Source organism: Pyricularia oryzae, chromosome 3 (assembly GCF_000002495.2).
Source record: "Pyricularia oryzae 70-15 chromosome 3, whole genome shotgun sequence".
NCBI lineage: Eukaryota > Fungi > Ascomycota > Sordariomycetes > Magnaporthales > Pyriculariaceae > Pyricularia > Pyricularia oryzae.
Window position 1 is genome coordinate 328,305 of NC_017849.1, and position 12,458 is coordinate 340,762.

Below are 12,458 nucleotides of genomic sequence, written 5' to 3' on the forward strand. Positions count from 1 at the left end.
CGCGTAGATATACGCGCGCGAGGCGCTCGGCCCTCGCGCCTTCACGTGACAGGGGTCATGACTAAGCGACAGCCCAGTGGCTGTCCTTCAGGTCTGTGACAGTATTCCCCCCTTCCAGGCCGAGCTCCGTCACGGCCGGGGCCCGGGCTTATGGGGGTATCGACGGTGGAAATTCTTTACCAATTGAGCAGCGTTTTCCAGGTAATCGGCAGGTTCAGTCGTGGGTTCGCTATATCCAGCCCAACGGACGATATATTTCAGCCGGCGGCCTCCTCGGCCGCGGGTTTCCCAAAAGGAGTCGAGGATCTCTTCGACTTCGTATTCTCTCTCACCTTCCACTTCCAAATGGGGTGGCGGTGCAGGTTGTTGGCCCGGCAGGGGCTCAACGTCAGCAGGTTTTAGTCGGTTTATATTGAAAACAGGGTGTACTCTCATAGACGACGGCAGGTCCAAACGGTAGGCGTACGGGCTAATCACTTCAGAAATTCGGAAGGGTCCCAAGTTCTTCCAATCCAGTTTCTTCTGCGGGCGGGCGGTCTGGATGTTCCGTGCGTCTAACCATACATATTGGCCGACGGTAAGCCGGCGGGCCGGGGTACGGTGTCGGTTCGCCTGTTCTTCGTAACGGGCTTGGGCGGCGGTCATTTCGGCGCGGGCTTGTTCCAGAATGGCTTCCATTCGGGCGGCTAGCTTTTCGGCATCCCGCTGGGCGGGCAAAGGCTGGTTCAGGGGTACCGGCTCGAATCCCATGCGGGGATGGAATCCGTAAGTCGCGTAAAACGGGGAGGTTCCGGTGGTCTCGGACTTGTGGGAGTTGGCTGTGAATTCGGCGAGGGGAAGCCAACTTTCCCAATCATCTTGCAGGTAGGCCACATAAGCTCTCAAATATTGTTCCAGGGACGCGTTAAAACGCTCGGTCTGTCCGTCAGTCTCGGGGTGGTGAGCAGTGGATAGCAGGCTGTCGATTTTCAAACGGGTTGTCAGGTGTTTCCAAAACTTCGACACGAATTGGGTGCCTCTATCCGAAACTATCGTCAGGGGCAACCCGTGTAGTTTCCATACGTGGTGTAGGTACAGGTTGGCGGTGTCCTCGGCATTGCAGGTCCCTTTACAAGGGACGAAGTGTCTCATCTTAGTCAGGCGGTCTACGACCACTAGGATGGCGTCGTGGCCGTTGCTTTGCGGCAAATGTGTGATAAAATCCATCGACAGGTGTTGCCATGAGCGTTCAGGAGTGGGCAGGGGTCGCAGGAGGCCCTGGTGGCCTTCGCGGGACGGGTTGATTCGGCGGCAGGTCTGGCATTTCTTTACCCATAATGATACGTAATGTAGCATTCCGGGCCAGTAATATTCTCGGGACAGCAGGTCGTAGGTTTTTGCTTTGCCGGGGTGACCGGCGACGGGGGAGTCGTGGCAGCGGCGCAGGATCTCGGCTTTCAGATTATTCGAATCGGGTACGTACAGTCTATTGCGGTAATACAAATAGCCGGATCGTTCTTCGCATTCGGCCAATTGCAGCTTGGGGTGGCGGTCGGCGCCTGTCCTCAACGCTTCTAGGGCAGATTGCGTTATCGGGTCGGATTCGTATCCGGCGTCTAGTAGCTCTATCAGGTGTCTTGGCAATAGGGGTTTGTTTTGGCGGATTATGGGTTGTAACCGGGTGGGGCGGGCAGGTAAATTGTGTTCTTTCAGTACGACTTGTGTTTGGTGCTTAAGTCGTTCATCCCCCTCCTCAGGCATATCCTCTGACCTCCTGGTTAGTGCGTCGGGCTTCGCTCCTTGTTTCCCGGGTCGGTAGGTGATACGGAAATTAAATCTTGACAGGAATTCGGCCCATCGGGCTTGTCGGCGGTTGAGCATTTTCGTCGTCGTGAAATATTCCAGGTTGCGGTGGTCCGTAATTATTTGGACCGGGGACGACGTCCCTTCGAGTTCCGGGCGCCATTCTTCAAAACAGCGGATAATGGCTAGCAATTCTTTGTCGTAAATCTCGTAATTGCATTCGGTAGCTGTGTGTTTTTTCGAAAAGAACGCGACGGGGCGGAGTATTCCGTCGTCGCCGTATTGTGACAATATTCCCGCAGAAACATAATCGGAAGCGTCGGTCTCCAGGATCACATCCTTTTCCCAATCGAAGTGCGCCAGTACGGGGGCTTCGGTAAACTTTCTCTTCAGCAGTCGGAAGGCGGTTTCGCAGGCGCTATTCCATTCGAATGCGACGTCTTTCTTGGTCAATCTCGTCAAAGGGGCTACGATCTTTGAGAAATCTCGGATAAAGCGCCGGTAAAAGTTGCCAAACCCCAAAAATGCTTGTACGTCAGTAAGCTTTTTGGGTGTTTGCCAGTCCAGGACAGCGGTGATTTTTTCAGGGTCCATTTTTACGCCTTCGACGCCGACCAGCAGGCCCAGGAACTTGGTTTCCGTCACGAAGAATTCGCACTTCGCGGCGTTGGCGTATAGCCCGGCTTTCCTCAGGGCTTCCAGTACGAGTTTCAAATGTTCTTCGTGTTCTGTTCGGGTGCGGCTATAAATCAAAATGTCGTCCAGGTAGGCTGTACAAAATACGTCTAAGTATTCGCGCAGGGAGTCGTTTATATATCTCTGGAACGTCGCGGGGGCTCCCGTTAGCCCGAAAGGCATGACTAGGCTCTCGTATAAGCCGAATCTCGTGCGGAATGCCGTCAGGTATTCTTCCCCCTTTTTAATCCGAATATTGTTAAAAGCGGAAACGATATCGATTTTCGAGAAGAATTTCATGCCGGCCAGGTTGTTCAGGGTCTCTCGGACTAGCGGCAGCGGGTAACGGTCTTTTACGGTAATGTTATTCAGCGCGCGGTAATCCACGCAAAACCTCAACCCTCCTCCCTGCTTCTTCACGAACAAAACGGGCGAGGCGACGGATGACGAACTGGGTCTGATAAACCCTTTTTTCAACTCTGCGGTCAGCCATTCCTTAAGGGCTATCAGCTCTTCGCGGGACATGGCGTACAGGGGGCCGAACGGCGGCGTTTTTCCTTCTATAAGCGGGATATGGTGGTCGGACGGTCGGTGTGGGGGCAGCTTCTCGGCTTCTTGCGGGGAAAATACGTCCGCGAATTCCCGGATTGTTTCGGGCAGGGTCGGCCCGTTCCTATTTTGGGGGTCGGCGGCTAGGACCTCATCAATCTGTTTCAAGGTTACGGCGTACAGTCGGCAGGATCGGCGGCGGGCGTACATGCTCGCGGCTTGCAGGGAGATAGGGGCGATATCCATTTCGCGGAGGGACGGCGGTCGGTCAGCCTGGTACTGGGGGCGGCTTTTTTTTGGTACGGCGTGTAAAGCTTTAACCTTCTCCGGTTTGTCGGGCATATTGCAGTGTCGGCGGCAATAGTCGCTGTCAAACGTAATAACGTGTGACGCGAATCCAATCGTTGGATCGTGCTGCTTTAGCCAAGGCATTCCTAGCACAATGGGGTAGTGGGCTAGCTGTGTGACGAAGAACAGCGCGTTTTTCTGGATGTGGTCCTTGATTCTCAATTGTCCTCGGACATAATGGGTGCACTTCCCACTTTCGGCGGTCCTTCCGTCGAATACTTCGATGTCGAATGGGTTTCGCAGCGGATACATTTGTAGTTGGCGTTCTTCGGCCCATCCTTGGTCGAGGAAGCATTTTCCTTCCGCACCGCAATCGGTGAGGGCATAGGTTGGGAGGTTTTGGCCCCCCACTGTCAGTTCGGCAGGCAGGATCATCAGGTCGGATCGTTGGTTATATTCCTCTTCAACGGGGAACCCGTGAACGGCGGCGGCAGAGATGCGGATCGCCGGCGGTCTATGCGCGGCCTTGGCGGCCTGGGGGCGACTTATCCCAGGCGGGCTCCGTTTTTCGAACTTCGGCTGCTGGAGCGGCTGGCGTCCGAGCCGCGGCGGGGGTTTTTAGGGAGTTTGGTTTGTATTTGGCGCGGGGACCTGGACCTGGACCTGGATCGTTCGATTCCGGCCTGGTGCAGCCGCGTGCGGCGGGTATCCGGTTCCGGGCATTTGGCAACGAAATGTTCTTGGGATCCACAACGGTAACATAGCATGTTTTCCTTGCGGTTGTGGCGGCGTTGGCTGCTCAGGTCCATAGGGTCGTTAAGCGGGAGCTCCGCGTTTGGCTTGGGGGCGGCCCGCGGTATGTCGGGTTGGGTTCGGGGAGCCGCGCGCGCGGGGGGCGCTGCGGCCCGAGGGGTACGTGTCTGTCTATTTTTATACTGCTGGTGCTGGCGGTAGCGGTTATCCAAGCTTTGCAGGTGTCGGGTGAATTCGTGGTATTGGCGAGATGGGGCGGGGTTGTGGAGGAGCATGTCCTGGAGCTCTTCCGATATTCCCTGGAATAAAAGAGGGGGGAGGGCATCCTCCGGCATTTCTCCTTCCAAAGACAGGCGTTGGAACTCCGACAGATACTCGGCGAAATCTACGTTCCGCTGCTTCAGGGCATATAGTTTGTTTTGTGCGTTTTGGACGTGGTCGGGGTCCCCGAATGCCTCCTCTAGGTATTGGAGGAGATCCGTATAATCTCCGAATTGGGGTGTGCCTCCGACCATTTTGGGCAGGATCAGGTTGTACGCTTTACCGGACAGTCGACCGGCTATATAAATCAGGCGTGATTCGGGGTTGGGGAAGCGGTCTTTGTTTGAGGTTATCTTCCCCCGGATTTGGGTGGCGAAGCGGCGGAGGTCGGAGCGGGCGCCCGTAAATTTATCGGGGTCTGGAAGTCGTTCAGAAAGGCGGGCGGAGGCGGGATGTTCGGAAGCAGGCGGCGGAGTCGTTCCCATAGGAGTAACCATAAGGGGTTCAACAGGCGTGTTGGTAGTTGGGGCGGGGGTGGTTATGTGTACCGTGGGTAGCGTTACGGTCCGAACTTCCTTCAGTTCGGACCGTGTTTTCTCTAATTCGGCGAAAGCGGCATCCCGGGAGGTTATGGCGGAGGCCTTTTCCATGGCCATGGCCAGAATGTCGGCCTGCGCCTTGTCGCGGACACGGTCCGTTTCGGCGCGGGCGCGTTGGGTCTCGGCTTCCTGCATTTCTAGGCAGGAGTTCAGGCGGACGTTGCTATCGTGCAATAGTTGCAGCTTTTGGTAAGAATCGGAGATGTAAGACACCCATTGTTCAGGGTGTCTTTGTAGGTGTTCGATCAGTTCCTCGGTCGAATCGGTTAAGATCGGGGGTTGCAGTGACGCAGGCATCGCGGGCACCTAATGAAGGAGCTACGTAATGTCACGGGCAGGCAGGGCGGACAGGTAGGTGCGGGCGATCAGGTAACAGGACAGAGTATATTGGCTATCTAGTCTTCCAGGTACAGGGTAGCAGGTGGTTGTTGACGAAGACGTAGCTCGAGGAGCTACATATCGGAGACTGCAGAGATTTCGCGTAGATATACGCGCGCGAGGCGCTCGGCCCTCGCGCCTTCACGTGACAGGGGTCATGACTAAGCGACAGCCCAGTGGCTGTCCTTCAGGTCTGTGACACCAATTATTTTATTTGTGGTTTATATAATATTTTAAATATTATTCCAATATTTGGTTGGCTCGTTTTATTTGTCCGTCCGTTTGTAGGTGGAATATTATAAATAATTTGTGGTTTATTTTTAATTATTCCATTAAGGATTTCCAAAATTTTAATATAAAAAATTTGTTTTTATTTGTAATAATATTTTCTGGAAATCCGTAATTGCTAACAATTATTTGTAAAAATATATAGGCGATTTTTTCGGCGTTGCTGTTTTTTTTATATGGTAGGAAATAGGCGTATTTGGTAAATTTGTCCACTATAACTAATATGCTGTTATATTTGGTTTTCGTAAATGGTTCTTGTTAATAATAATGGTGCTAACAGGGGATATAGGGGTAAACCCTAGGTGCGGCGTGGTAAATAACCAGTGCTAAAAGCGCTAAATAATAGGTAGAAATGCACTATAATTTTGGTACTGATAAATAATTGGTTGGGGGAGATTTTGCTTTATTTCCCTTACATACTCTCCGACATCGAAGTGGGGGTCCGCACGCCAGAAAAGGTTCCGGTGCCGCGAATGAATTTCCGAAAAACTAATTTGTATGGGTTTTTGAAAAAACACCCTCATTTGCATACAAACCATCTCTGGGTTTGCATTTAAACGTTGACTTGGTGAAATTTTCAACCCGGTACAGGGTAGCTGACTCGCAGGTGCAGGGTGGGTATTAAACCCGGTACAGGGTAGCTAACCCCACTCGCTGACCTTTAAATTGCATTCCTGCATTAACAAAGTAACGGAATTCCACCATTCCCCACTCCAATTCGGCACTAAATAAAATTGGCTATATACAAATAAAAGTGGGCTTATTACATGCAAAAAAATGCATATAATTAACATATATTAATTAGGCCGTAATTATTAATAATTGGTAATATTAAATTCTCGTGGTTTTTCGGTTTTGCCCCTAAAATTAGGGACATTTTCTGTCACGGCCAGGCATACATTGGAGAACCTCAGTGTATTAGGCGCTATCGACGAAAATTCTAAACTGAAGAGAAGAGAGAAATTACAATCGACGACGCGCTCAAGAGACGCGCTTAAATCCGGAGGTAGTGGATCCTTGTCCGATCCCTGGCTCGGTGTGGAGCCGAGTCGTGATTCTGAGGGTAGGTCTAGGGGCCTAATCCTCACAAATCCGGTTGTTAAATTTAATGGCAAATTTAACGTATTCGAGGAAATCCTCGGGTCGGTCGAATTTGGATATTTTATTTTTTATTTTTTATTTTAATCCCTGGTAAAATTGGAAAATTTTGGTTTTTTCGGTTATATTTAATTTTGTTGCTAATTTTTTAAATTCGGTTATATAAACGGAGGTTAATTTGGTTTGTCGTAAATTGGCCAAATTTCGTTCGGTTTATCGTTTTTTATCGGGTTCCTGGAATAAAAAACGGAAAATACGTTTATATTTTACGAAAATTAAAAAAATGTCGGTAATTTTTTGGCGTTGTTTTTCGGGGGGTATATTAAACCATTTTTGCAACAAAAATTCGAACTAAAACAAAACTCGTTTTTGGAAAAAGGTGGCCGTGTATACCATCTTTTTTATTTTATTGCGGAAAATTTCCAAATGGAATATTTGGTAAATGCGTATTTATATAAAATACCTTTGAAATTATCCAAATATATTATAAAATGTGGTTGGGGGGTTAAATTTAAATTTTTCGCGCCCATTAAAAAAAATTAAAATAACGTTAATATTAGTTCGGAAAACCTGGAATTCCTTTTAAAATTGGGTTGCGCGGAATATTTATTCGTGGAATTTCTAATTGGTCCTAATAATTTACCTGCGAAATTGGTTTTTTTCGTCCTTGTTATTATTATTATTTTTGGGCCGAACAGGGGTTTTTTGGGCCGTTTTGCTGTTCGTAACCGGGGTATTAGGGGTATTATTTTTGGACGTTTGGGAAAATATATTGTCGGATATTATTCGGTATATTTTAAAATAAAATATTAAACAGGAATAATTAAAATGTTACGATTAAAATATCGGGGTAATTTGTTTTTGGGGTAAAATATAATGGGTTAAAACAATTAAACGTTTAATTGGGTAATTGGGGTTTTTAATAATTGGAAATAAAATTATAATTGTTTTTAAATAAATATTAAAATTAATCAAAATTTAATTATTACTAAATGTCACGGGCAGGCAGGGCGGACAGGTAGGTGCGGGCGATCAGGTAACAGGACAGAGTATATTGGCTATCTAGTCTTCCAGGTACGGGGTAGCAGGTGGTTGTTGACGAAGACGTAGCTCGAGGAGCTACATATCGGAGACTGCAGAGATTTCGCGTAGATATACGCGCGCGAGGCGCTCGGCCCTCGCGCCTTCACGTGACAGGGGTCATGACTAAGCGACAGCCCAGTGGCTGTCCTTCAGGTCTGTGACAGTATTCCCCCCTTCCAGGCCGAGCTCCGTCACGGCCGGGGCCCGGGCTTATGGGGGTATCGACGGTGGAAATTCTTTACCAATTGAGCAGCGTTTTCCAGGTAATCGGCAGGTTCAGTCGTGGGTTCGCTATATCCAGCCCAACGGACGATATATTTCAGCCGGCGGCCTCCTCGGCCGCGGGTTTCCCAAAAGGAGTCGAGGATCTCTTCGACTTCGTATTCTCTCTCACCTTCCACTTCCAAATGGGGTGGCGGTGCAGGTTGTTGGCCCGGCAGGGGCTCAACGTCAGCAGGTTTTAGTCGGTTTATATTGAAAACAGGGTGTACTCTCATAGACGACGGCAGGTCCAAACGGTAGGCGTACGGGCTAATCACTTCAGAAATTCGGAAGGGTCCCAAGTTCTTCCAATCCAGTTTCTTCTGCGGGCGGGCGGTCTGGATGTTCCGTGCGTCTAACCATACATATTGGCCGACGGTAAGCCGGCGGGCCGGGGTACGGTGTCGGTTCGCCTGTTCTTCGTAACGGGCTTGGGCGGCGGTCATTTCGGCGCGGGCTTGTTCCAGAATGGCTTCCATTCGGGCGGCTAGCTTTTCGGCATCCCGCTGGGCGGGCAAAGGCTGGTTCAGGGGTACCGGCTCGAATCCCATGCGGGGATGGAATCCGTAAGTCGCGTAAAACGGGGAGGTTCCGGTGGTCTCGGACTTGTGGGAGTTGGCTGTGAATTCGGCGAGGGGAAGCCAACTTTCCCAATCATCTTGCAGGTAGGCCACATAAGCTCTCAAATATTGTTCCAGGGACGCGTTAAAACGCTCGGTCTGTCCGTCAGTCTCGGGGTGGTGAGCAGTGGATAGCAGGCTGTCGATTTTCAAACGGGTTGTCAGGTGTTTCCAAAACTTCGACACGAATTGGGTGCCTCTATCCGAAACTATCGTCAGGGGCAACCCGTGTAGTTTCCATACGTGGTGTAGGTACAGGTTGGCGGTGTCCTCGGCATTGCAGGTCCCTTTACAAGGGACGAAGTGTCTCATCTTAGTCAGGCGGTCTACGACCACTAGGATGGCGTCGTGGCCGTTGCTTTGCGGCAAATGTGTGATAAAATCCATCGACAGGTGTTGCCATGAGCGTTCAGGAGTGGGCAGGGGTCGCAGGAGGCCCTGGTGGCCTTCGCGGGACGGGTTGATTCGGCGGCAGGTCTGGCATTTCTTTACCCATAATGATACGTAATGTAGCATTCCGGGCCAGTAATATTCTCGGGACAGCAGGTCGTAGGTTTTTGCTTTGCCGGGGTGACCGGCGACGGGGGAGTCGTGGCAGCGGCGCAGGATCTCGGCTTTCAGATTATTCGAATCGGGTACGTACAGTCTATTGCGGTAATACAAATAGCCGGATCGTTCTTCGCATTCGGCCAATTGCAGCTTGGGGTGGCGGTCGGCGCCTGTCCTCAACGCTTCTAGGGCAGATTGCGTTATCGGGTCGGATTCGTATCCGGCGTCTAGTAGCTCTATCAGGTGTCTTGGCAATAGGGGTTTGTTTTGGCGGATTATGGGTTGTAACCGGGTGGGGCGGGCAGGTAAATTGTGTTCTTTCAGTACGACTTGTGTTTGGTGCTTAAGTCGTTCATCCCCCTCCTCAGGCATATCCTCTGACCTCCTGGTTAGTGCGTCGGGCTTCGCTCCTTGTTTCCCGGGTCGGTAGGTGATACGGAAATTAAATCTTGACAGGAATTCGGCCCATCGGGCTTGTCGGCGGTTGAGCATTTTCGTCGTCGTGAAATATTCCAGGTTGCGGTGGTCCGTAATTATTTGGACCGGGGACGACGTCCCTTCGAGTTCCGGGCGCCATTCTTCAAAACAGCGGATAATGGCTAGCAATTCTTTGTCGTAAATCTCGTAATTGCATTCGGTAGCTGTGTGTTTTTTCGAAAAGAACGCGACGGGGCGGAGTATTCCGTCGTCGCCGTATTGTGACAATATTCCCGCAGAAACATAATCGGAAGCGTCGGTCTCCAGGATCACATCCTTTTCCCAATCGAAGTGCGCCAGTACGGGGGCTTCGGTAAACTTTCTCTTCAGCAGTCGGAAGGCGGTTTCGCAGGCGCTATTCCATTCGAATGCGACGTCTTTCTTGGTCAATCTCGTCAAAGGGGCTACGATCTTTGAGAAATCTCGGATAAAGCGCCGGTAAAAGTTGCCAAACCCCAAAAATGCTTGTACGTCAGTAAGCTTTTTGGGTGTTTGCCAGTCCAGGACAGCGGTGATTTTTTCAGGGTCCATTTTTACGCCTTCGACGCCGACCAGCAGGCCCAGGAACTTGGTTTCCGTCACGAAGAATTCGCACTTCGCGGCGTTGGCGTATAGCCCGGCTTTCCTCAGGGCTTCCAGTACGAGTTTCAAATGTTCTTCGTGTTCTGTTCGGGTGCGGCTATAAATCAAAATGTCGTCCAGGTAGGCTGTACAAAATACGTCTAAGTATTCGCGCAGGGAGTCGTTTATATATCTCTGGAACGTCGCGGGGGCTCCCGTTAGCCCGAAAGGCATGACTAGGCTCTCGTATAAGCCGAATCTCGTGCGGAATGCCGTCAGGTATTCTTCCCCCTTTTTAATCCGAATATTGTTAAAAGCGGAAACGATATCGATTTTCGAGAAGAATTTCATGCCGGCCAGGTTGTTCAGGGTCTCTCGGACTAGCGGCAGCGGGTAACGGTCTTTTACGGTAATGTTATTCAGCGCGCGGTAATCCACGCAAAACCTCAACCCTCCTCCCTGCTTCTTCACGAACAAAACGGGCGAGGCGACGGATGACGAACTGGGTCTGATAAACCCTTTTTTCAACTCTGCGGTCAGCCATTCCTTAAGGGCTATCAGCTCTTCGCGGGACATGGCGTACAGGGGGCCGAACGGCGGCGTTTTTCCTTCTATAAGCGGGATATGGTGGTCGGACGGTCGGTGTGGGGGCAGCTTCTCGGCTTCTTGCGGGGAAAATACGTCCGCGAATTCCCGGATTGTTTCGGGCAGGGTCGGCCCGTTCCTATTTTGGGGGTCGGCGGCTAGGACCTCATCAATCTGTTTCAAGGTTACGGCGTACAGTCGGCAGGATCGGCGGCGGGCGTACATGCTCGCGGCTTGCAGGGAGATAGGGGCGATATCCATTTCGCGGAGGGACGGCGGTCGGTCAGCCTGGTACTGGGGGCGGCTTTTTTTTGGTACGGCGTGTAAAGCTTTAACCTTCTCCGGTTTGTCGGGCATATTGCAGTGTCGGCGGCAATAGTCGCTGTCAAACGTAATAACGTGTGACGCGAATCCAATCGTTGGATCGTGCTGCTTTAGCCAAGGCATTCCTAGCACAATGGGGTAGTGGGCTAGCTGTGTGACGAAGAACAGCGCGTTTTTCTGGATGTGGTCCTTGATTCTCAATTGTCCTCGGACATAATGGGTGCACTTCCCACTTTCGGCGGTCCTTCCGTCGAATACTTCGATGTCGAATGGGTTTCGCAGCGGATACATTTGTAGTTGGCGTTCTTCGGCCCATCCTTGGTCGAGGAAGCATTTTCCTTCCGCACCGCAATCGGTGAGGGCATAGGTTGGGAGGTTTTGGCCCCCCACTGTCAGTTCGGCAGGCAGGATCATCAGGTCGGATCGTTGGTTATATTCCTCTTCAACGGGGAACCCGTGAACGGCGGCGGCAGAGATGCGGATCGCCGGCGGTCTATGCGCGGCCTTGGCGGCCTGGGGGCGACTTATCCCAGGCGGGCTCCGTTTTTCGAACTTCGGCTGCTGGAGCGGCTGGCGTCCGAGCCGCGGCGGGGGTTTTTAGGGAGTTTGGTTTGTATTTGGCGCGGGGACCTGGACCTGGACCTGGATCGTTCGATTCCGGCCTGGTGCAGCCGCGTGCGGCGGGTATCCGGTTCCGGGCATTTGGCAACGAAATGTTCTTGGGATCCACAACGGTAACATAGCATGTTTTCCTTGCGGTTGTGGCGGCGTTGGCTGCTCAGGTCCATAGGGTCGTTAAGCGGGAGCTCCGCGTTTGGCTTGGGGGCGGCCCGCGGTATGTCGGGTTGGGTTCGGGGAGCCGCGCGCGCGGGGGGCGCTGCGGCCCGAGGGGTACGTGTCTGTCTATTTTTATACTGCTGGTGCTGGCGGTAGCGGTTATCCAAGCTTTGCAGGTGTCGGGTGAATTCGTGGTATTGGCGAGATGGGGCGGGGTTGTGGAGGAGCATGTCCTGGAGCTCTTCCGATATTCCCTGGAATAAAAGAGGGGGGAGGGCATCCTCCGGCATTTCTCCTTCCAAAGACAGGCGTTGGAACTCCGACAGATACTCGGCGAAATCTACGTTCCGCTGCTTCAGGGCATATAGTTTGTTTTGTGCGTTTTGGACGTGGTCGGGGTCCCCGAATGCCTCCTCTAGGTATTGGAGGAGATCCGTATAATCTCCGAATTGGGGTGTGCCTCCGACCATTTTGGGCAGGATCAGGTTGTACGCTTTACCGGACAGTCGACCGGCTATATAAATCAGGCGTGATTCGGGGTTGGGGAAGC

At 51.7% G+C, this 12,458-nt stretch overlaps 1 protein-coding gene across 1 annotated transcript; it reads right to left on the minus strand.

The window, feature by feature from the left end:
• Nucleotides 1–5,871: 5,871 nt before the first annotated feature.
• Nucleotides 5,872–6,334, minus strand: MGG_16602 (uncharacterized protein; the record flags this gene model as incomplete). The annotated part of the gene is made up of 3 exons (XM_003711196.1): nucleotides 5,872–5,930; nucleotides 5,994–6,062; nucleotides 6,220–6,334. Coding segments are annotated over 3 exons (243 nt in total), but the record flags the coding sequence as incomplete, so codon positions are not given.
• Between the last annotated feature and the right edge of the window lie 6,124 nt (nucleotides 6,335–12,458).